Here is a 24,378-nt window from a genome sequence, read left to right as displayed (position 1 = left end):
ATTACAACCAACCTTTTGAGAATCTCTAATCTCCAATCAAAATGGGTTACTTTAATTGATTTTAACTATGAAAAAATCACTAACAGGATCAATTAACAGGTGAAAACATTGTTGCCTTTTTTCTTTAGATAAGCATATTAATTCAACTTTTCTAAATGAAGCACAGAAAGAGTGTTCATTTTGATACAAAAGTGGGATTTATATGCCTACAGCATACAATATTTAAATATTACAGTTGGGATCAAGTATCACAAAAATCACAGAACTGTACAGCATTTCAAATGCACAGCCCAACTAGGTCACAAAACTAGTCAATAACAACTAGTCAAGGTTAGAACTCAGTCCTTCAGTATTCTCTGCTCAGTGCCATTATCTTAGCAGCTGATGTCCTGGCTAAGTATGGAGGGACATTCTCTCCCATCAGGCTCACTGGCCCACAGGAAGGAAAATAACCAACGGAAGGGCACTAACAAGTTAAAAGCAATTTCATTAGCTGCGGTTTTTGTTTTTAAAAAGAGAAATGTTTCAAAGATCACATAGCTCTTTATAGAGAAAAGGGGTGCAATAACATTTTTATTCAATAGAGATACTGAATTATTTTTAAATATAGCTATTTCCTTGTTTTGACTAAAAAAAAAAAAAACAAAAACAAATAAGGGGTGCCTGGGTGGCTCAGTTGTTAAGCATCTGCCTTCAGCTCAGGTCATGATCCCAGGGTCCTGGGATTGAGCCCCGCATCAGGCTCCTTGCTCAGCCAGGAGCCTGCTTCTCCCTCTCCCACTCCCCCTGCTTGTGTTCCCTCTCTCACTGTGTCTCTCTGTCAAATAAATAAAATCTTTAAAAAAAAAAAGCAAATAAAAGGCAGAATACTAGATGTGAGAGAAGAAAAAGAAAAAGCCATTAGAGTTACAATTACATGTCAAATGAAAGACAGCAAATGACCTGGGAGAAATGACAGGCACTGGGGCTCTGCTCCTGCTGAAGGAGTCAGGGGCTGGGAAAGAAACATGGACTAGACAGGACAACCCACGGGTCATGTCCATGTGGGTAGGTAGGGGAGAGGGTCATGCAGTGTGGACTTCCATACAGTCTCATTTATGTTTTAGTCTTCATATGGGATGGAAGATGAACCATAAGAATCTAAGAGTTTTATATAGTGATCTTAATACAGCTTTTAAAGCTAATTTTACAGTAGAATTCCTATTTTTCCTCCTCCTCCTTTTTTTTTTTTGGACCACAAAAAGTTTTCCTAAAGGCATCTGAAGTTCTCAAAATAACCAAACATGCAGCAGGATCAGAATTAGTTCTAGGATCTGTGGCTTCTCAGTACATTTAATACTTGATTTATCGGGAATAGGAAAACAGTGTTACAAAATCTAAAACACAGAAAGAGGGAAAACAACTTCAGAGATGCAAAGGTCAAAGTCATTCATCCTTGGAGTAACTGTGTACTTTTTTAATCCTTTAAATTGACCCACTGGGCCATTTCTAATCAGTTTCAAATCAAGGGCCAATGTTAAAGAGATGATACTGTACTAAAACTGAAGTAGGAAAAACACATCACAAAAACACACCAGTGGCACTGATTTATAGCTCTCAATGAAACATGCCTAAAATAGCTTATGATTTGGCTTTTTTTAAGCTAGAAAAAAAGGAATCTTCCATCATTAAGTGGTAAAAGAAAACAATGTCTCCATTCCAAGGACTAAATGTTAAACTTTAAAACGTGCTTGATTTAATATAATAGTAATGAAATTAATGGGAAAAATGAAATGGAATTCAATTATGGATCAGCAAAGAAAATATTCTTTGTTTATTGCCTGCCTGTGTTAAGAAGAATCAGTACCTATCGCTTATAAATCATTAAAATAAAAATGCTCAATTAATCCTTATTTTATATGGAAAGGTCTGACAGAAACTAGTCCTATCACTAGACCTTTGCTTCACAAATCGAAGCAATAATGGTTTCAGAAAGCAGTCACACTCTATGAGCAGACAATTGGAGAGATTTAGTAAATCCCACTTTATAGAGCAGAGACTAATCGGAAAACACAAGCCAGTCAAATGTTTCTTATGAACTGTTGACACTATATCAATGCTGAATCAATTGGTGGCATTTACTCTGAGTGACAGAAAAGAAATAAATATTTATATCACATAACCTATATCAATGAACCCAGGCAGAAAGCTATTTCTAACCTGTCAATATTTGATTATCTTGAAGAATCATGTCCCTTTCTTTTAATGATTAATATGAATTCCTTATTAAATCTAAGTGGAGGATAGTGGAAAGGCAAATCATTATTAATGCTTGAGAGCATAAACCACTAAAATAAAAAACTATGCTCAAGTGTTAAAGTATCGTTAAATGTGACTTACATCTTCCATATCAAGTGGTGTCCGTGTTCAGCCCAGAAATTTGACACCTCAGCTGTGCACGTTACCTCACTGCAGAGTGATCTTGCTCACTCTTTAGTTACCCTAGAGCACCACGGAACTGAGAAATTAGTACAAGGAGTAGGTATTATGAGGACTTCCAAAGGTGGGTTTTTCTGTTTTGTTTGTTCTTGTGAATGAAAGTAAATACAATAAAGGCTGCTCCTTGACAGAAAGAAAATGTCACACTGTTTAACACAGGGGTTATCCCATTCCCAAGGGAAAACAATAAACTATCTTTAAGTGTCAAAAATCATTGTTGTGACAATCTTCCACCACTGAGAACCTCATAACTGAGACCACTACGATATTTGTGGTACTAGGTCTGTTGTCAAAACATTAGGAACATTTCAGAACGCTTATTTTTTTGCACTAGAAATAAACTGTTTTTCATCTTTGAAAGAGGAATCTATGACAGGTTATTTTCCATTGCCTGGGCTGAACAAATGTAGTTAAAGCTTCTTAATTTATGTCAATTTTGAAATATATTTTCCAGTTAAAGAAAGCAAGTGACTCATACATAAGTTACAATTAGTAACTAGAACGCAAACGTGCTGAAGAGACATAAACATCCCAGGCTCAATGTTTCTGCTTTTCGTCAGGTTTTGTCTCGTACTGGCTCTGAACACGTTCGGGGCACTAGGGGCATTTGTGGACCTCAATCCAAAGAAACCTCTGGCTGCTTGAAGTCAAAAGTATTAGGTAAACACTCTCTAAAATTTTGAGGCCGTCAAGATGACACATACAATACCAGGTTCTCATTAGCTATAAACAGAATACCTAAGGACTAGAATTCACACACTGGATGACGATCAGATGTCAGAACCAGATCAACCTATTTTTTCCAACTGTATTCAAGCGACTGTGCTAAAGAAGCAGGGCTTCAAGAAGCACTACCCACCAGTCACCACTGTAAGGCATGCGCATCTATTAGGCCACAAAGTTACAGGTGATATTAAAGGACAAGCACGAGGACCCAGCTTTGTCTTCTTGACGGGCTCCGCTACAAGTACTTGATTCATGAAATGCCAATGAGCCTTGGAGAGGTCAGCGTGTGAAGGCACTGAATAAGCATCTGAGATAATTAAGATTTCAGCCTTCGAAACATGGACGGGAAGTGAACAGCAGTTAAGAAAATCAATAAGAGTCTTTTATTTGCAGTGACACAGATGTCTCAGTCAATAGAGCCTAATAGGCAGGCTTGATCGCAACGGACAGGCGCCTGCCTCCAAGGCTATCAAAGGGCTTCCTCTATAACAAACATTAAAACGCATTTATGTTGCTATTGAAGAATCGAGGACCCTGTAGGTAGCTTAATTTGCCAGTGTATGTTTAAAAGCACTATACTATTGCAGATGTGTCCATTTACTTGAATCAAAATTAGTGAGAAATACGTGGCCTGCAGGCCCGTCTGTCCCTCTCTGGCTGGGGTAGGTCATTTGGCTTTAGAGGGCCAGTTGACCGGGCAAACCAAACCAAGGGCTTCTCAAGCCAAGGAATTTTAAATGCCAAAGGTCAGCTGTTACTCTGTTTCCCTAAAAAGCCAGCGTTCCTTTCGGGACAAAAGAAGGAGCCGAGGTAAGAAAGGAACGGTTTTTCCTCTTCTCCTCAAAGATAATGAAAGCAGCAGACACCTCCCGAAGCAGGGCCATTTCGACAACCCATGCGTTGACACACTTGTTCAGAACTGATTAACTTTTTTTAGACTGAGATGGCAGCAGGGTGTGTGCATGGTACTTCAATCTGCTGGGAGTGAAACCCATTAGCACAGTTTGAAAAACGTGCTGCAAATTGTTCTGCCAATCAAATTAAGCCACTGTAATTCATTTATGACAGGGACACGTTCGCGGGCTCTTTATCTGTTTATTAAGTTTATGGATACAAAAACTGGACAGTAACAAGTTACTGCTACGTGAAAATCTTAATATGTAATGACACCTACCTGGCCATTGGCTAATATTTTTTTCAGTTCAGCAGAAGACTTCTTTAAGCTGAAAAGGGAAGACATGATTTTTAATGGCAAGATCATGGACACCTTGGAACACCATTCAGAATTTTGCACTAAAATACGCCTTTGTTTTAGGTGTAGACATGGACTACACTCTTTACAACCTTCTTTCTACATAAAATTTTTTCCAAAGTAACTGGCCTGATGGAAAAGGTATTAATAAAATCCTGAAACCCTAAAGCAACAAAGAAGCCTACAGTCACCATGAAGCAGACTACCTTATGGATTACTTCAGTGACCTTTTTTTGGCTATTAGTCCTGCTGCCTTTGGGTAGCCTTTCAGTGGCTATTTTATGTGGACTCTGTCATCTGCTAAATACAAAGTACTTAATGATGCATTCTTTGGATGTTTACAGAAACAAGAAAAGAGAACTTCAAAAGATAAAACAGATAGTTTAAGTCCTGATCTTTTACTACAGTTAAGAGTTATAATTCAGCTTGCTGAGAAGCAAATGTGCAGCAGAAATCAATTCTGGGACTCACTAGCTATGTGAACTGGGACAAGTCCGTTACTCATCCTCTCTGAACTGCAATGTAAAATGGGGGAAATATCAACTTTATAGGGTAATCAAGAAAATTAAATATTACAAAAAGCTCATGCACATAGTAGATACTAAATAAATTTCAGCTGCCTTCTCTTTCCTTTTCTGTCCTATAAGTGGGAGAGCCGGCTTCCACAGTTATTTAAGAAATATGAAAATGTTCTTCTCTGGACATATATGGCTATGTAAACACCTATGGAAAAGTGGCCAGGGGATGCTCTGAAGCCCTTCTAGCTTTAAAATGAGTTAGACCCGAAGATATCCACCCAGTTAGCAGAGTGGTGTACAAAATAGCACCTCATCTCATCAATGTTCTAATTGGAAATTTAAAGCTTGTTAACTCTATTCTTTATCTACTCAAACCCTCTACCCATCTACCAAATTAGCTCTCCTCCCTTGTGTTAGTGATCTGTGTAGATGCCTTTCTCCCCACCACACCCACCCTAAGACTGGGAGATCCCCAAGAACATGGACCACATCTTGATCTCCTCTATACACTCCCTTCCCTTCCCATCCTTGAACGTAGCCCAGTGACTTGGCCTGTGCTAAGTGTTCGGTAAATGGTGGTCGTGGTTCTGGTTGTGATTTATCATACAGCAGTCACAGGCACACATACACACACATGCATTTGGTACCTTTAGTAAGTTATAATCAAGAAAGATCTCAGACTTCAAGTTTGACCATACTTGCTATTTCAAGTTATGATCATTCTTCTTTCTAAATATTTCTTAAACTCCTGCTATGGTCAAATGCAAACTATGGAGCCCCAGTCCCTACTTTCTACAGATTTTATAAAACATGCCCTCCACCAAGGATTCTAAACTTTTTTTTTTTAAGATTTTATTTATTTATTTGAGAGCGAGAACGAGCGAGTGAGAGAGAGAGCATGAGCAGGGTGAGGGGCAGATGGAGAAGCAGACCCCTTGCTGAGGAGGGAGCCTGACTCAGGGCTTGATCCCAGGACTCCGGGATCATGGCCCGAGCCAAAGGCAGACACTTAACCCACTGAGCCACCCAGGCACCCCAGGATTCTAAACTTTAATAATGTCCTCCCAAGTTGAAGAATTCATGTACTAAAGTGGCAGTTAAGAATTATGTAGAACAAGGGGCTCCTGGATGGCTCAGTTAGTTAAGCGGCTGCCTTCAGCTAGGGTTCTGATCTCAGGGTCCTGGGATAGAGCCCCATGTAGGGGTCCCTGCTTAGCACGGAGTCTGCTTCTCCCTCTCCCTCTGCCCCTCTCCCCAACTCATTCTCTCTCTTTCTCAAATAAATGAAATCTTAAAAAAAAAAAAAAAGAATTTTGTAGAATGAGACTGAAGTAGAAACACATATCAAAAAATAAACTGCCAAAATCAGTCCAGTTAAGAAAATAATAATAGCAGCTATCATTTATTGGATGATACCATGTGCCAGGCATGGTGCTAAATGCTATTACTTATTTTCCTGATTTAATCCTCACAGTAACTATAGTCCTGTGGGAATAATTTATTAAGGAAACTCAGGTTCAGACCTCCTCAGTCTGTCTCTCTTACACACACACACACACACACACACAGAGTTTTTTCCTTGGAAACATTTAGATCCTTGTATTCCCACAGATGACTCCCAATTTAACAGTTACGATTATTGTAAAAACAGAAATAACCAAACAATGCCCAGGCAAGACTTCTCCACAGATACCCATAACGTCATACAACTTGAAATAATAACATTTTGATTCATTGCATTTACAAAACACCTTTCATCCAAGAAACAAAGTGTGGTTCCTTAATACAGCTTCATCAATCTTTCTAACACTGGAGGTAGATAGATGAAAAGTTTAATCATCCTGATTTTACAGAAGGAGAAAGCCACAATATTTAGGAAAGGCCTTGACTTGGCAGTGGGACTTGAATTCAGTAATTATGGCTTAGCAACACCATGTGGCTTAGTAAGCTCAGTCTAATAAACAATCATCCACCTAAGGCAAAGACCAATTCATACTTTGAGAGTAACCGAGGAGAATGCTGATTTCATTCATTATGCAACGTCTGACTACCACTTGGTCTCATTAAAAGAAAAATTCTGGGGGTGCCTGGTTGGCTCAATCAGTTAAGCGTCTGCCTTCAGCTCAGGTCATGATCCCAGAATTCTGGGATTGAGCCCTGCGTCAAGCTCCCCACTCAGCAGGGAGTCTGCTTCTCCCTCTGCCCCTCACCCTGCTTGTGCTCTTTCTCTCAAATAAATAAATAAAAAACTTAAAAAAAAAGAAAAGAAAAATTCTAGCAATTTTCTTTGTTCCTCAGTTTATTCAATATTTTGTTTATTTGTAATGGTCACAGTGACTTGGGCTATCCAAAAATTAAAAAAAAACCAAAAAACCATTTTAAAATTTAAATGTGATGTTATTGTAAATCTGCTATGACACTTTTCTTTAAGAAGACACTGAGACATCTAAAGAAGAGGAAACGGGTGAGGGGACAAGAAATAATGTATCAGAGAGGCTTGAATGAGTTGGGAGAATTTAAATCAGAGACAAGACTTAGAGGGAATATAAATTTGTTCACCCACTCATTCACTCAAGCATTACTGACTATCTCCTATGTGCCAAGCATCATACTGGGAATTGGGAATTCAATAATGAATATGCTACAGTCATGGCCCTCAGAGTAGAGAATCTATCGGGGACAGAAGCGATTGTAATACAATGTGCTAACTGCCACAGTAAAAGCAGGCACCAGGGGATTAGGGAAATTCATAGAGTAGATACCTGGTATGGACTAGGAGGTGGGCAATCATCAGAAGAAGGTAACAGCTTGGTTCCTCAAAGATGACCAAGGCTGGCCAGACTGGAGATGAAAGAGGGAACAAAAAAAAGGAAGAAAAGCAGGAAGGGCCAGGAGTAAGAGAAAACATGATCCACTGAGGGCACCATGCATTCATCAGCAAAGCTAGAACATCAGGTAGGAAGGGGCAGAGTGGGCAGGGGGCCTACATGTGAGAGGCTGTTGCTCACCTGCAGCCAAGGTTGCATGCTGTCCTGAAGGTTCTGAGGAGCAATGAGCAGCTATAAAGGGTAATGTTGGGCTCAGCATGCGTGTCAGCAAGATCGCTGTGGCTGCAGTGTAGAGGAGGGACTGTACAGGGCAAGACTGGAGGGAGGAAACCAGCAGGTGACTGCCACAGTCATCTATAGAGCCTGAACTGCCTCGGCAGCATCGGGGCAGCTTGCCAGTGGATGGACTCCAGTGGGACTCAGAGGGACATACGTAGGGACTGACAGGTGTGGCGCTGAGGGAGGCCCAGGAAGCAGTGAAGAATGCCTGGCAAGTTAGCAACTGGGTGGGTGTGGGAGAATTTGCCAAGACAGGAAATCTACAAGAAGTACGTTTGGAGGGAAGACGACGGGAAGAGCTACCTAGAAGAAGGAACAGCTCTGTTCTTGAGGGCTAAATGAAATCTTTATGAGTGGGCGCTAAAGGGAGACCCATCTCAGCTCATGACAAAGAGTGTTCTAAGACAGCGCTCTGTGAAAATGGACAGGCTGCCATGGCCAATAAAGTGCATTCATGCTGTAAGGGATATTCACGAAGGGCCTGGATGACCATTTGGCAAAGGGTGGGGAATCAAGCACCAAAACAGCAGGATTAGATGGGTGCTTCTCTGACTCGTTCCCCACAGCAGAGGGTCTTTTATAAACACAGCTGGCCACGGCACTCTCCTGAAAGCCATCTGATAGTTCACCAATGCCAATACGCCAAGAGGAAAACTCAAACAACAAGGCCCTGCCGATCTGACTGGTCTACCTCCTTCTCTCCTGTCACTCCAATGGTCTCCTCCCCTCTCTCCACACCCCCCAAACCAGCACCCTTCCCTGGGGTCCAGCCAGACTGGCCTACTTATGAACATGCTGAGCTCCTTTTCCACCACAGGGCCTTCCGTGATGCTCTCCCCTCCCTCTGAAATGCCCTTCGCTGGCTCTTGACATGGCTAGGCCCTTCCCACGCTTCAGGCCTTGACAGAATGTCACTCTCCTCCCAAGAAGTCTTCCCTGAGCATGCTGTCCAAATCTAAACATATTCCTGCCCAGCGTTCTCTCCCTTCAAAACCTGCTTGCTTCCCTCATAACACTAATTATAAAGTGTGATTGTTTGTATATTGGTTTGTTTTGTTTTGTTTTTCTGTATGTCCACTAGATAGCAAGCTCTAGAGGATAAGAACCACATTGTATTTCTAGTGCATAGAACAGCACCTACTGAATAGGTAGCACTCAATAAATACTTTTGATTAGTTATCAACATGGGACACAGAACATGGCCAACCTAGGGTGGCATATTAAAATCTATGGTAGGTCTCTTTCAAACTGAACTCCTCCCATAACAGAAGTCACTACTGGAGGAAACCACCATCACTAGCTGGCAGGCTGTCACTTCCCTAAGGAAAGACGCTGCAACAAAAGGTTAAGAACCACTAGATCAGACAGTCTTCAAATTTCTATCCAACCCAAAAATTTTATGATACTCTGTGAATATACACAGCAATTCTTTAAAAACCAAACTAATTTATTCATGCTATTAAAGCTAAATCTCAGAGAACTGAAAAGTTATCCTTGCCCCTTCTCTGCCTTACCATTTTTTTCAACTCTATCCTCCTTTTAAACCACGATGAAATGGGACCTAAAATACCAGAGAAGGGCTCAGGATGAGTCTGTCTGAGTAACAACTTTTCTGAAAGTAGTGGTAAAAATTAAATGCCGGGCCTTCCTTGAGCTGAGTGTAACAAGTGACCCCAGCCCAGTGCCTCCACTCTGTGGGGCACGGCTCACAGGCCCAACAAGCGTGAAGAGAGAAGCTGCAAAGTATCACATGGCAGGGCCAAGCCCTAGAATGAGGACTAAGAGACCTACCCCTCGTGCCCACAGGACAGATGAGCCTCCGGTGAATAACCAGGCTAAGTGTATTTTAAGACAGAGTAAATTGCTTAAGAAGGAGACACACTTTAAAAGTCGTGTGTTCACAGCAGGAAAGCTGGTGAGTAGATAGACTGACCCTATAGTAAAGTAATCGAGGAAGTGACTTCTGTGGGGGGAGACAGGAGAGTAAAAAGAGAGTCAGAAGGAGAGACTTTAAATTACCTCCAGGAAAGCCCTCTGGCAAAAGAACCAAGACTCTGGGTTAAGGAGGGGCAGGGAAGGAAGAGAAGAAACCCAAACTACATCTCAGTCAATAAAGGGCAATACTGGTTACAGCCCTAAACCCAGAAAAGCCTGGGCACAGAATGGAAGGGTGGCTCAGTGCTGGCTTTTCAGTCACCAGCATGAATACTCACACACAGAGCATCACCTCCACAGTGTCATCTTCACGTACAGTCATGTGATGTTTACTGGCTGAATAACCTCACGGATAACCAAAATGACCCAGAATGCTATCGGCTTAAGCAGGCCACTCCTTCTACCTGAGGATGTGATAATCTGGAAGTAAATTCTCAAGCTTGTCAGAGGAACACTTTGAAAAGGCTCTCAAATCTTTAGTACCCCATGCCAGTGTGGGGTACCGTTAGCATGAATTAACGAAGATTATCTTCCTTCTATAAGTAGCTTCAATCTTCGGTATGACCAAAGATATAAGAAGAGCAACATGGTGGGTCAATCTAAATTTCCCTACTTCACTCTTCCCTTGCCTCTTTCTGGTGAACATGTCAGGGGATAACAGTAGTGCCAGAAGATGGGCAAGCAAGAAAAAAATAATGAGCATTATACAATTTACGAACCAGATCAAGGCATGAAAAGCACTGAAGTCAAAGGCACTGAATTTTCTGTACAATTTGGAGACTGAAGGAATACCCATTCCACAGACCAACATTAATAGTTTAAAATGTCTCATTCCATTCTTCCTCAGTGAGGCCTTTTCTCTCTAGTCAACACATAGCTATGGTTACCCAACTGGTCAAATTTCTTCTCAGCCACATACACATTCGCCTGGTCCTACAGAAACGATGGGTCATCCCACAGGCCTCTTCCCCACCCCCACGCTATAGAGAAGCACGCTTACGGGCACACTTCACTAGCTTGCCCTCACCTATTGCTTGGAAGTGAATCAGAGACTGCTGGGCTGCCGTGTTGAGAGGGTCCAGCCCGGGTATTCACCTACAGGGAAAGAAAGAATCTCGATCAGTCTTGTATTCTGAGGACACAGTTCCAATTAACCTATAATTTGCCACAAATTTCTCATTTCACTATGAAGGTTAATTAGCTTGTTGCTAGATAGACCCACGGTTGGCGTCTATTCAGTATATAGGTTACAGAACTGTACAACCCGTATATTACATAATACACTTTTCCTATCATTATTCAAATACTTAAACAGCATTGAAAAAAGGAGAGCTAAATGGGAAAATTTCAATTCACTGTCCAGAACTGAATTCAGTTCACTGTTTTGTTTTGTTTCGTATACAAAACAATATGTCCAAAAAAGAACATTAAGAATAAACAGAGGTTAATGGTGAACCTCAAGTTTTCATATCCTTCCAGCTCTAAAGCCAAACAGAACACTAGAATGTTCCTTATTCACCGAAAAACGAGGTCCAAATAATTAATTATAAAATGCTTGAATCTAAATACAATAGCTTTTCTTTCAAATGTAAAGCTATAAGCAGAAATCCAGAATTCAAAAGACACAGAACAATGAAAAGTAGATAAATAGATATGTTTCTGGCATAAATATGTCAAAAGAAGAGGAGAGTATTCTGTGTGCAATATGCTTATGTGCTTAATCACTGAAATGTAGTCTATATTTTCATCCAAATATATTGTTGCGGACACCAGTACCTAAAATCTTCCTGAAGAAACAGACCAACAAAAAATTCCAAATAATAAAAAAATATGGTACCAAAACCCTTCTATCCAAATATGTACATATACTGAGCAAATACTACAGATGAATCCCCCTCCACATCCTGTTTAAAAAAAAAAAAAAAAAAGAATCGCTTGTCAGAGCTTGAGAAAGTGCAGTTTTATTTGACATTTCAATAAGTGGAACACAGCATTACAAATCCATCTAACTTTACTGAAACAATTATTGAAATTCGTACCTTCAGGCCATGTATGTTCCGTTCCCCAGGAGGCTTGCAGGCTGAAACAGTAATTGACTAAATTGTAGAACACATCAGGGCCATTTACAAATTTGCTCAAAATGAATCGTTTAAAAAGAAATGAGGGTGACACCAAAATTAGCAGAGAGAAATGATTGAAAAGTGGCTCCCAAGACCCAAAGTGGGAATTATGAACCAGGGTTTTTAACTTGCAGGAGTGAGCATTTATAAATGCAAAGAGCTTTCTGACACTACCTCATATAAATTCCAATTTCTGCTTAAAACATATAAAAATCAAGTTAACAGAGCTAAAATGATTAGATTCCTTTCATAATTCAAATTTCTGCAATCTTTCCTCAACTCTATTACATTGTATATCTGCTATCACTTAAACTACTTTGAAAATATCTAGGTTTTTGGGGGAGGGCGGGTAGTAGGAAAAGAGTATTTTAATGCCAGAAAGATGGTTAGAGATTCTAAACTGGAATATTCAAGTTTGAATACCAGTTTGCACAGCAATAAGTAGTCAAATTTATTAAAATACAGAGATATCACTAATTTTACTATATTTTTTGCAAATCTTGACATCTTCTAATATTTAAGTCTAAAGATAAAGCAGTGCCAGGAAAAATAATATTAATTTCCTGACACCACCCTGAGTTACAGGGTAGTACTTTTCCAATTCAGCAAATGCTTCTTCATCAAATGTTGAAAATACAAATGTTTCCAGCCCATTTTATAGGCTGCTTCCATCTGAAAACTACAGTGCCCTACAGATCGTATGTTAAGGGGCTATCAATTGTGATTGATTGTTTGGGGAAGGATATATTTGACTTTTTTCTCCTCTCTCAGATGTACGTGTATTCTTCCTCTGTTTCTGACAACAAGAAATAAAACTGTTTAATAATGAGAAGATGTGGGTAATAATTACAAGGCATATCAGTTGCTTTAATTTTATATATTTTGAGTATATTCAAATTTATTGTTATTTCCTAGAAAATACCTCTAAACCTTAATAAAGAACTTTTGTTTTTCCTAAAATACATTAAAATTAGGACTCCAAATCTTCTTTCTGTAAAATGGAAATTAACTTTTTGAACAAAACCAAAGTCACATACATTTGATGCCTGGTCCTTGAGGGGCCATTACTTCCTAAGACAACACTTCAGAGTATTTCCACTTAAGTACCCAGTACATTCATAAACTTCATTTAATAAGAAAGTGGCTAACCAAGGAATTAGAGACAGGCATCAACTCTTACCTCTTACCTTAACATCTGCCTCATTACTCAATTGGCTTCTCAAACCTTTATGATTGGAAATCTAAAAAGTATTAAAAAAAACCCAGTAACCTCGTATTTCCTAAAGTTATGGAGCCAGAAGTTACATAAAGCTAGTAAGTTTTCATACTTATTAATACGTAACATGTCTTTTAACTACAGAGAGCAAAGCCATGGGGTGGGAGTTACCATCCAAGGCAAATGTCTTACCTGGAATGAGGAGAACATCTGATGTTAGAACAAAATCATTTTCTCCTACCTTTCTCACTTGGTTCAGTCTAGAGATTCTTTTCAGCAGGGGACCTGACCAAAGAAACTAAGGTCTGGGAGCCTCTAACCAACCTATTAACCCAGGCAACCTGCCCAATACATCTATATCCTTGTATAAGTTTACATAATCTCATTTATGTATATAAAATATAGATAAGTAAACAAAAAGCAAGACTACAAAAAACTAAAAAGAGTTATACAGGGGTGCCTGGGTGGTTCAATCAGTTGAGATTCTGACTCTTGATTTCTGCTCAGGTCGTGATCTCAGGGTTGTGAGATCAAGCCCCACATCTGCTCCTCTCCCTCTCCCTCTGCCCCTCCCCCCATTCACACATGCACAAGCACGCTCCCGCTCTCTCTCACTCTCTCCCTCCCTCTAAAATAAATAAATCTTTAAAAATGAATAAATAAAATAAAAATAGTTTTACAATAACATCCAAGAAACCATAGAGATGGGGGGGCTGAGTCTCATATTTTAAAAAATTCAAATCTGGCTTGGAAGAACTTTATTAATAATTTATTGGAGCCTGATAGGTCTGTTCTAGGACTACATGTGACGATCACATCTCACATACCATCTTCTTTTAAGTATCTTCTCCCTATAATATACCTCTACCAACCCCTCCAGACTACCCCCAAGCACACTCCATGAATATTTTCATTTATATGCCCTTCCACTTTAAGCAAATTATAATTTAAACAAAATTCTTATTCAAAGTGTATACTAACCACTTATAGGCTGTTGTGGACTCTGAAGTTACTTAACCTCTCTGAACCTGCATATTCTCATCTATACAATGGAATCAATAGGCAGAAATATCAGGAGAATGAGAAATGATAACAGTTAAAGCAATATTAATGCCCACAGAGCAGATGTCTAAAACCGGTCGTTACTCCCATGAGAGGCAGCACAATGGTATGGACAAGAAGACTGCAAAGGACTGCTCAGAAAATAAAAGAAAAAAGACAAAATTGGAAAAAATTTTTGGATGAAGAAAAGTAAATCTTTTATTGGGGGGAGGGCCACAACCCACAGCATCAGAACTAATTTTCCAGGTCACTTGTATTAGAGTTTGCTACAACAACAGACTTGTAGGGAAACAATGAATGGAAATTTTCAGCTGGTAAAAAAAAAAGTATTCTTTGTGGAGAAACAATTTTGAAACTTGCCCAAACTCTCCCATCATTGAAGATAACAAGAAATGATCTGCATCCCTTGTTATTGGTCTAATGTATAGAAATGGCAACATTTGCTTTTCTTTTTTTCTTTTTCTATTTTGTTTTTAGTCTTCAGATACAACAAAATTGGATTAATTATAATTTTTGTTTCAGACACACTATCAATGGCCCAATTTTATTTACCTACTTAGCTCTTTGATACATTATTAATAATGTACTAAGTACTCCCAATCCCACTGTCCACCTTAATGCTAGAAAGGCATTACTCTTGAACCCAGACCTTCTTGTGGGCTAGCCGAGTCAGCTGCCCTTGGAGACTTGATTAGTGTAAATAAGAATCTACTGGTTAATTGAGCCACTCAACTTCAGAGAGTTACAGGTAATGAAAGTCTAAACCGTTTAATTGAAAAACCCATACCATGATTATTTGTACAGTATCAGTTAACAAAGGTAAGTTTAACTTTTAATGATTTCAATTAAGTTATTTCTAGACAAGTTACAACATTTCCTTATCTGCTCCATCAGTTAGAAAATATGAATTCCAAGTGTGGCAATGTATAGTGAGGGAAAGACTTAACGGTTTATGTTAAATGGTTGAGTTGTTCTTTTTTACTAATCTTCAAATTTTGAGGGAACATTTATATACAGTTGATCAATCGTATCTGATACAATGCTAGTTCTGCCCACCTAAAAGGGAAAAGGAATATTATTTGACTACGTGATTCACCAAAACTTACCCATAAGCTAATATTTTTGGAGACTTGACAATTCCCATTTATGAAGATTTTCCATTATCTGGAAAATGTCACCTCCAAAAACCAAGCACCAAACATTATCAATTCTCTCCTAAAACTGTGCAGTAAATCTTCGCCTCTGTACCAGCTGAAAGCTTTCTCCTCAACAGCAGCTTTGGCTACCATCATGAGTCACAATTTATAAATATCCAAAATTAAAGTCATTCATTTGCCTTGGTTTAGGAACCATGTGGACCCCCAAAGAGTTCTTTAAGCGAATGTAAGTACGTACTTCAAAAACAAAAAACAATCTAGTTAGTTTAATTTACTCCAGTAAATTAGATATTTTATCTGGTATAGCTATAATGTAGCCTGCAATCCCCACAATGATGGAATACTGCTTTTGTTTTTTCAAATTAAGAGCTAAACATCATGTTATGTGCATTTAAACCTTTGGAAAACATAACTGTTGATGAAACAGTTTACTGAAATAATCATTGTTGATTAGAATTTGTTCAACATTACCTCTTGGAAATATCTGCAGAGGCTCTATTAACTGTCCATTTACTTGCTGTTCCATTACTGTGGAATAATACTGCAAAGAGATTATAGAAAGAGATTACTCAGTAATGTATGAATACTGGAACAGACACTTATGGGTTGTTTAATTCATAGTACTTTTGTAAATTGCTGGTATACACATATCAGCCTTGAGAATACTTTTTCCTATTTGTACATAAAAATGACTATAATGATATATTCAGGATTGAAAGTCCAGTATAATGTTATCCTCCACACTGTCATTTATCTTTAAAAGTAAAAATGTTGATTAAGATTTTAGTATTTAATCTCTAGAAATATTTTGAAAATGACATGTATTAAAAATAACACAAAGCTTTTTAGTGGAAATTTCTCAAATTGCCTCTTGTTCTTTTCTCTGGGTTTTGCAAAGCAAAATGAAAACACTTAACATTTAGCTTGGTCCTATGTGCCAGGTAATAGATCAAACATTATACATATTTGTGTATGAAATGTATAGATAATGGAAATCTAAATCATAGAGACTGTGGAACAAGCAAACAAGATATGATCCATCCAAAGATGACAGGATTAATATGATAAAAAGATAGGTCAGTTTTAAGCAAACATCTTTTATACTTCACTTTTATAAACACGTTAGTAAGGAGCAAATTTCATTTTAAAACTCTGGGCACAAAAAATGAAGTTCCAAATGAAAAAGCTTTCATGCTCCTTCATAAACACAAATTCATTCACCAGGTTGTATTATGGTCTGATACCCATTTTTCCTTAATTTGCTAAGTGGCGAACATACGTCCACCTAACCTGGAGATGGCTTCTGTGCCCTCACTTCTTTTAACACTTGACAAACAACAAAGTGATGCTCTTGGTGGAAAAATATCAATGATGAAAACCACCAATTTTGTGTTTTGAGGCACTGTCACACACAGAGCAGAACTCTCCTTTAGTTCTTGCTATTTCTATATTTAAAACACGTATTATCTAACCGCCACCTTTCTGGAAATTCTTCCTTGATAATCACTATTTGCCGACATTCCAAAAAAGTCTTTTTTTAGAAGATACAGACATACATCTTCCTAATGCCTTTATGCATATTAAAATTATCACAAAATCAAGGGGGTTTTTTTTGTTTGTTTTTAGAAATAAAGGGGAGCTATGTAATTCTACATCGTCTTGGGAATTACAAACTAACAGTCTAAGGCTCTTTGTCCTAAAAACAAATCAAGTGGATTTTTGATAGCTATGGACTGATACGAGTGTACCGCACTCTCCAAGGGCTTCCAAACTGTAAAGGAAACTGATCCTCTCCTTCTATGGACGTAGAAGCCTATATACATACGGCATAAACATGTGTGACACACTCTGGAATACATACTAAGCCGAATGTCTTTCAGGAGACTATATTCCTTAAAACCACAGAAATACACTGCTCGCCATTACTCAAACAGTGATGACAAGTAAATGAAATATCCATCATGTAGGCTGTCAACCTTTTGGGACAGCAATAACTGTTAACAAGTAGTCTGGAAAAATTGTCCGAAAATGACTTGTCCTCAGCACACAAGTATTCGAGGTTTCCATGGAAAATTAAGATGCCAGTGGCTATTTGGAACATTGCTCAGGTATTCTTTTTAATGGGAAATTTGCCGGTTATTGATCCACAGCATGTACCCCCTTGGTTCTGGAAGGCTGCAAGCAACTTTCCAATCAGTGGCTGTCAAAAAAATTACTGCCTTTTTATACTGATACAAGACAACAGCCGTGGTGGTGTTCTCCTCTAGTTAATGCTTTTCTTTAATTAACTGCTATGTACAATAGGTTAGTCATTTCAGTTTCTACTTCACTACAGTCCTAGAAATCAAAACAAATAAAATATCCCTATGTTTTATCTAACAAATTAATTATAGAGTTGTCTGAAACTGGTGCTTGGGGTCAAGTTTGAAAACAAATAACCTCAAATGTAAAGGGTCAGCACAGGAGCAATGCATTTTTTCCTACTATAAAACCTTGCATGCATGAAATTGACCTGTTTTCCAACTTTATTTATTTACCTCACAAAATAAATAAATGTGGTTTCCCTTTCATTTCAGATCTGTGCCAAATCAACTGGCAAACTATATCTGCTTTTATAATCATTGTACAATTTTTTTTAGCCATCTATCAACATCTCTTTATGCTACCATTAACACGGTCACAGTAATGACATTAAGTGTGCCACTTGCCAGTATCTCTAAAGCAAGCAGTTAGCATTTGTCTTTTGCTTTCTACAATTCTTTCAAATCCAAGGGACCTTTTTTTTTTCCTGCTGAAATACTGGGCTTGATCTCTGTTTGTATTACCAGAGAATCTTGTGATCCATATAGCAAAGGGTGGTAATTAATAAACCCATGGCTTGGGCCCACTCTAGGCAAGTGGCTCTGACGAGCAGGCCGTGTGCGGGCCGGCTGGCTGCCAACGAGGCACCAGACCCAGGAGCTCAGGCTGCTGCATATGTAGCGCTCTCTGTGGAGTAGGGATACAGCGTGAGGCCACGCAGCCTTCCTGGCACACAGCAGTCCTGACAGGCCACAGGCCTGTATCACCCAGTGAGACAAGCAAGGAACGTGGGGAGTTAGAGGAAGGACCCCAGTGCGGGGGCCCGAGCACTGGCCATTCCGCAGCACACAAGCTCAATGAGGAACCCCTGGCTGCCCCTCGGGTTACTCCTGTAAAATGAAGATGCTACACAGCCAGAGGAGCACCATGAGACTCACGGGAGGGACAGAAGTGAGCCCCGAAGCTGCAGAGCAAGCTGTTTCTAGATCCCGGTAGTCTCTCAGTGTTTTTAGAAATTCTCTCTTTAAAGAGAGTCTTTCCAATTTTGTCCTAAATAGTGATAAAATAAGCAATAATGACTTCCACTAGCCCAAAACAAACTGGAGAAAACAAACAAAAACCTCAATCTTGTATGCCAAGATACTTAACATGGCTTGGACAGAAAAGTGACCAAGTGACCATGATAAATTAATGGGGCCATAATTTGAAGCTATCCAAATAATTGCCCAAACGCAATCTCAATAATCCTATCCCGGCTTTTATTATCCCTAACATGGAGCCCTGCACACAGTAGGGGTTCAATAAATATTTACTGACTGAAATGGGGCCTAATTCTGATTCTGCTACCTATTACGTAGCCAGTCCACTGAACTTCACCGAGCCCAGTTTCCTCCAAATGAGAGTAAAGCTAGCTAGTCTATTACATAGGGTTGCCGTGAAATCAGCCTGCAGCAACAGTGTTTGTGAAGGCACTTTGTAAACTGTAATGCATTACTGGTGGTTGAAAAATTAAAAAGTGAACCTCCTACCACTAAAACAACAGCACTTTCTGAATAGGAGTCTTCCCATATTTAAAAATACAAAAATCGTTAGGTACAAAAAATACAAAATATCGTGCTCAGACTGAATACATAAGCAGCAGTAATAAAATGTGTTTTCCGCTGGTATTCCTGGCAGAATCTGTTATATGCAGTAATTGCAGCAATAATCAATAAGCTAACTGAGTAAAAGATTAATCAGTTTTGTGATTGCTAATGGAATCTCCAGTACCAGACTCAGATTAGTTTCAGAGTCCCTCTGAGATGTTCTTCAAAATCCTTAAACAATTTTAATAAGGATGTGACAAAGTTTAGCACAGTTATCCAAAAATCTAATTAATTTGAAACAGAGGGCCAGATTCAATGAGGGGATAGCAAGTACAATTCTTGGCTTGTTTTGTTTGCAAGTTTATCAGTGTTCCTATTTGTTATGAACCTAATTCTAATTCTAACAGCACAATTCAATCAATAATTACATTTTTTTCTTCATGGAAATCTGCCATATAAAAAACTTGAGTTCTAAAACAGCACAGTTTAATTTTACAAGGTACCAGTTCTCCATTAAGAGAGAAAAGAGAGACAGAGAGATACACACACACACACACACACACACAACTACTTACTACCTACTGTGTACTAGGCTCACTACTAGCTATTTGTTTATTCACTTAATTTCTCACAATCCTATCCTATTCTGCAAGTATAATTCACAGATGAAGCAAACAGTTTATCAGTGAACCAAAAAAAAAAAAAAAAACAACTTCTTTAATTCTAGTCCATGTACTCAGAACATAACTCTGTAAGAGTCAAAAGGTAAGTTATCTCTTATTTCTCAGACCTCAAAACGTTTAAATAAACCAGGCTACTAGGCAGCCTGCTGAGCTGGTGGGAGCATGGCTTCTTCAGTCAGACCCTGTGTAGGTTAGGCCATGTCACCGATCTTTCACAGACTAGGGACGCATGGCACCGCACTGATAGGTGACCTCCCCCCTCCTTCTTCAGCGCCCCCCTCTGGTTTTCCTCCTCCCTCCCTGACCATTCTACGCAGTTTCCTGTAAGTGGTTGTTTCCTCACCCCTTCTTTAAATGTTGGAGCTCCCCATGGTTTTTCATCAACCTTCTCTTCTTATTTTATACTCTCCTTGAGTTAACTTCAGCCACTTCAAAGGTTTCAATTACCAGAGGAGTCATTGAGACTAATTAGGAGCTGATGAATCACAAATCTTTATTTCCAGCCCAGATTTCTCTCCTAAGATTCGGAACATACCCAACTGGTTGTCCAGAGGCCCCTCAAATTCAACAGGTTTCTACCTCTCTCACCCCTCCCTCATGCCCTAGACCCATCTTCCGCCACCCGGGCTCACTGTTTCAGTGAATGACATCACAATGACCTAGTTTCCCAAGCCAGAGAGCTGGAAGGACGCCAAACCACTCTTCCCTTCTTTCCCACACTCAGCCAATCACCAGTTTTATTAACTCTACATTTTTCCAGCTTCTCAATTCCTTCAAGCTAGGGCCCTCCATGATATAGTCCACCTTCCTTCCCAACCCCATCTCATACCCTCTCCTGCCCCCCTGTCCATACCACTGAATCACAGGGAGCTCCTCCTGAACACACCAGTCATCTTTACACCAGAGCTTTGACATACTGTTCTCTCTGCCCAAAACATCCTTCCCAGTCCCTTTGTCCTACCTTATTCCATCTAGACACTACTCTCTTCAGGAAGCCTTCTCTGTTCCCGAAGCTACATCAGGTACTCCTTCTTATGCTCACAGAGCACCTAACGTTTGAGCATATTATAGCATTTATCACTCTGCCGGTAATTATGAGCTTTCATATCCTCCCACACTGAACACTGGACCATGGGCCCCTTGAAGGAATGAACTATATGTTCATTATACCTGTGCAACCCAGCACAGCACTTGGCCACATAGTTGCTATCCCATAAATATTTAACTGTATGAATCTGGCTGTACAAATAAGTATGCACATCAGTGTGTGAGTGATCTCAGGTCCTAGTTCTACATTTACTAGCTCTGTAACCTTGAGAAAGGCATGCAATTTGTATCTCAGTAATCCCAGCTATGAAAATGGGGAATATAGGGACTCCTGGGAGGCTGTTGGTTAACCGTCGGACTCTTGATCTCAGCTCAGGTCTTGATCTCAGGGTCGTGAGATCAAGCCCTGCATTGGGCTCCACGCTATTTAAAAAAAAAAAAAAACTGGGGAAAATGCCTGCTTTCGTCACCTCATAAAGGTATTAAGAAGATCAAAATCATCAGGGCGCCTGGGTGGCTGCTTTTGTCTCGGGTCATGATCCCAGAGTCCTGGGATCAAGCCCCGCATCAGGCTCCTTGCTCAGCAGGAAGCCTGCTTCTCCCTCTCCCTCTGCCTGCCACACCCCCTGCTTGTGCTCTCTCTCTCACTATCTCTCTCTGTGTGCCAAATAAATAAATAAAAAATCTTAAAAAAAAAAAAAGATCAAAATCAAAGGAGCTGGTATAAGGGAAACCTTCTATAAAGTACTTGAAAAAAATCTTGAAATAGGGCACAGGGCTATGAATCTCCCACTTCCAAGCAACATTATATAGAAGAGAAGGGTTCATAACAAGAGGGTAATATAGAAACCCCTAAATAAGGTCACTTTTAGACCAAATACAGAGGTAGAATTTAACTGTTTATCAAAACTCAGTTCCCTTCCCATTCCCTCAATTACTACAGTACTACAAACAATAAAATAATTAAAAGGGTATTATAAGGAATATTGTCTATTTTTCTTCTGGAAGTTCATCAAGGGCAGGGGCCCTGTCTTGTGTATTTTATTATCTTGTATGGCAGAGGTATTAAAGTGGAGTCTATATGAGTCTTAGGAGAGCCTTCAAATTCCTGAAATTACATGTGAAATGCTGCATTGTGTGAATTTTCTGGGAAAAGAATAAACAACTTTCCTCACATTTTCAAAAAGACCTGCCACCCTAAAAACCTAAGAAATCACTGCTGTACAGTGCCCAGCACTGGGCCTTACACATAATAGTGCTCCACAAATATTTAAGGGAAGGAGGCAGGTAAGAGCTGATGGAAACATGGTAACTACTCTAATTGCTAGTACCTTCTAACTTTCTCTGGCAAGTCTTACATATCAAATCGCATCAAATCAGGTTTATTTATTCTTCTTCTATACACATAACAGGACAGTTGCCTAAACCTCTCCTTAACATGCCTCCTAACAGACTTAATACAGTGTTTCCAACTTATAAGGAATAAGCATGCTGGTTTTTTCCTACTAATGATAAAATTTTCAAATTCCTGTTCAGTCAATATTGCAAGCATACCCCATTATAAGAAGCCCAGTCAGTAATTACAGCAATAATCAATAACCTAACCAACTATTTGCAGTCCATCGTTAATTTATTAGTTTTCCCAGTGAAGAACCCAACAATCTGAACTCTGTTAAATGGCTCCAAATTCAATTAGAACACTGCTTAGTGTGTCCTCAGTTATGCTTTCTTTCGACTATTTCTTATACTTTACAATGAGAGGCTTTTGCTTCTATGACGCTGACCTCTTACACACGCAACTGCTCCCGTAGTCAAAAACAACATATAAAGCAAATCTATTTTGAATACCAAATTAATATCTGCATTTACTTATCTGGTTTCAGATCCCCCCACTTCTCCAATAACTCACTGCCCCTACCTTGAGGTACTACAGAGTGCACATGCTCTTGCTTGAATGTCTCTAGACCAAGGATCCACATACGGTCATGGATTGATTTGAGAAAGAAAAATCACAGTGAAAAGTCTTCCACTGAAAAGGTCAACAGGGAACCACCCTGGGGCCTGTTTATAGGCTAATGTTATTGGCTAGATGTATTTATTAATGATTTGGAAGTGAAAAAGACAGTAAGTTGGCCGTGCTTAACGATAACACTATTTGGATAGTAAGACCGTAAGGGCGTTAGGGAGCTCCAGATGGTCTTAATACAGGTTTGGGCAGCCAAAGGCAAATGAACTTCAACTTGGCTAAGTGCAAGGTAATGTGTGTTGGCGGAAGGGGTTTAAATTTGTATTCAGCAATGGGTCCAAAGCTTGTAGGATCCTCTCGGCTGAAGCTTTCAGAGTCATCACCATGGTTAGGTTAGCTTGGGGCAGTGTCTACACTGACCTTGCATCTGATTTCTAGGCGGCAGCAATTGTTATACTTCTAAAGGAGAAGTAGTCCCCCCTTATCCGTGGTTTTGCTTTCCATGGCTTCAGTTACCCGTGGTTAAAGGCAGTCTGGAAACAAATGATCCTCCTTCTGACACGTCATCAGAAGGTCAACAGTAGCCTAACACAGTCACAATGCCTATGTCACTCACCTCACTTCATCTCACATAGGCATTTTATCAGCTCTCAGCATCACAAGAAGGGTGAGTATAGTACAATAAGGTATTTTGAGAGAGAAAGACCACATTCACATTACTTTTATTGCAGTATATTGTTATAACTGTTCTATCTTATTATTTTGTTAATCACTTGCTGTGCCTAATTTATAAATGAAACTTTACCACAGGTATGTATGTATAGGAAAACACATGGCATATATAGGGCTCGGTACTATCCATGGTTACAGGCATGCACTGTGGGGAATCCTGGAACTTATCCCCCACAGGAAAGGGGGGACTGCTGCAGTAGCTTCAGGGAACCTGCCACTTAAATAAAATAGGACCATCAGGCCATGCAGAGAGCAGGCCAAATGTGACATTCCCTTACGTTCTATTTAGCTATTTCCAATAGTGCTTGATAAAGATCCAACCTACTGCTCAACTTCTATTAAAAAAGGAATAAATAAAAAGGCAATGAGGAAAGAGTAAAGAACATATAAGTAATAGAAAAACATATATTTAGAAAGAAGCACTTGTTTTGAAATTTTCTATTACTTCAATTTATGCCTTCTTGGACATATTTCCTAGGTTGATAATTTACT

The 24,378-nt window shown here is 39.4% G+C and overlaps 1 protein-coding gene across 5 annotated transcripts in view; it reads right to left on the bottom strand.

Annotated features, from left to right (window-relative positions):
* MAP2K5 (mitogen-activated protein kinase kinase 5) overlaps positions 1–24,378 on the bottom strand; it is a 245,900-nt gene that overhangs the window by 192,788 nt on the left and 28,734 nt on the right. For all 5 annotated transcript variants that reach the window (XM_034993805.1, XM_034993806.1, XM_034993809.1 and 2 more), the window contains exons 4-7: positions 16,043–16,112; positions 12,056–12,096; positions 11,044–11,111; positions 4,379–4,427 (exon numbers count right to left, since the gene is read on the bottom strand). In XM_034993805.1, coding sequence (XP_034849696.1) covers positions 4,379–4,427; positions 11,044–11,111; positions 12,056–12,096; positions 16,043–16,112 — 228 coding nt within the window. The remainder of the gene's footprint in view (positions 1–4,378; positions 4,428–11,043; positions 11,112–12,055; positions 12,097–16,042; positions 16,113–24,378) is intronic.

This window comes from Mirounga leonina, unplaced genomic scaffold (assembly GCF_011800145.1).
Source record: "Mirounga leonina isolate KUSES-001 unplaced genomic scaffold, KU_Mleo_1.0 Mir_91, whole genome shotgun sequence".
Lineage (NCBI taxonomy): Eukaryota > Metazoa > Chordata > Mammalia > Carnivora > Phocidae > Mirounga > Mirounga leonina.
This window is presented reverse-complemented; position numbering and strand designations above follow the sequence as displayed.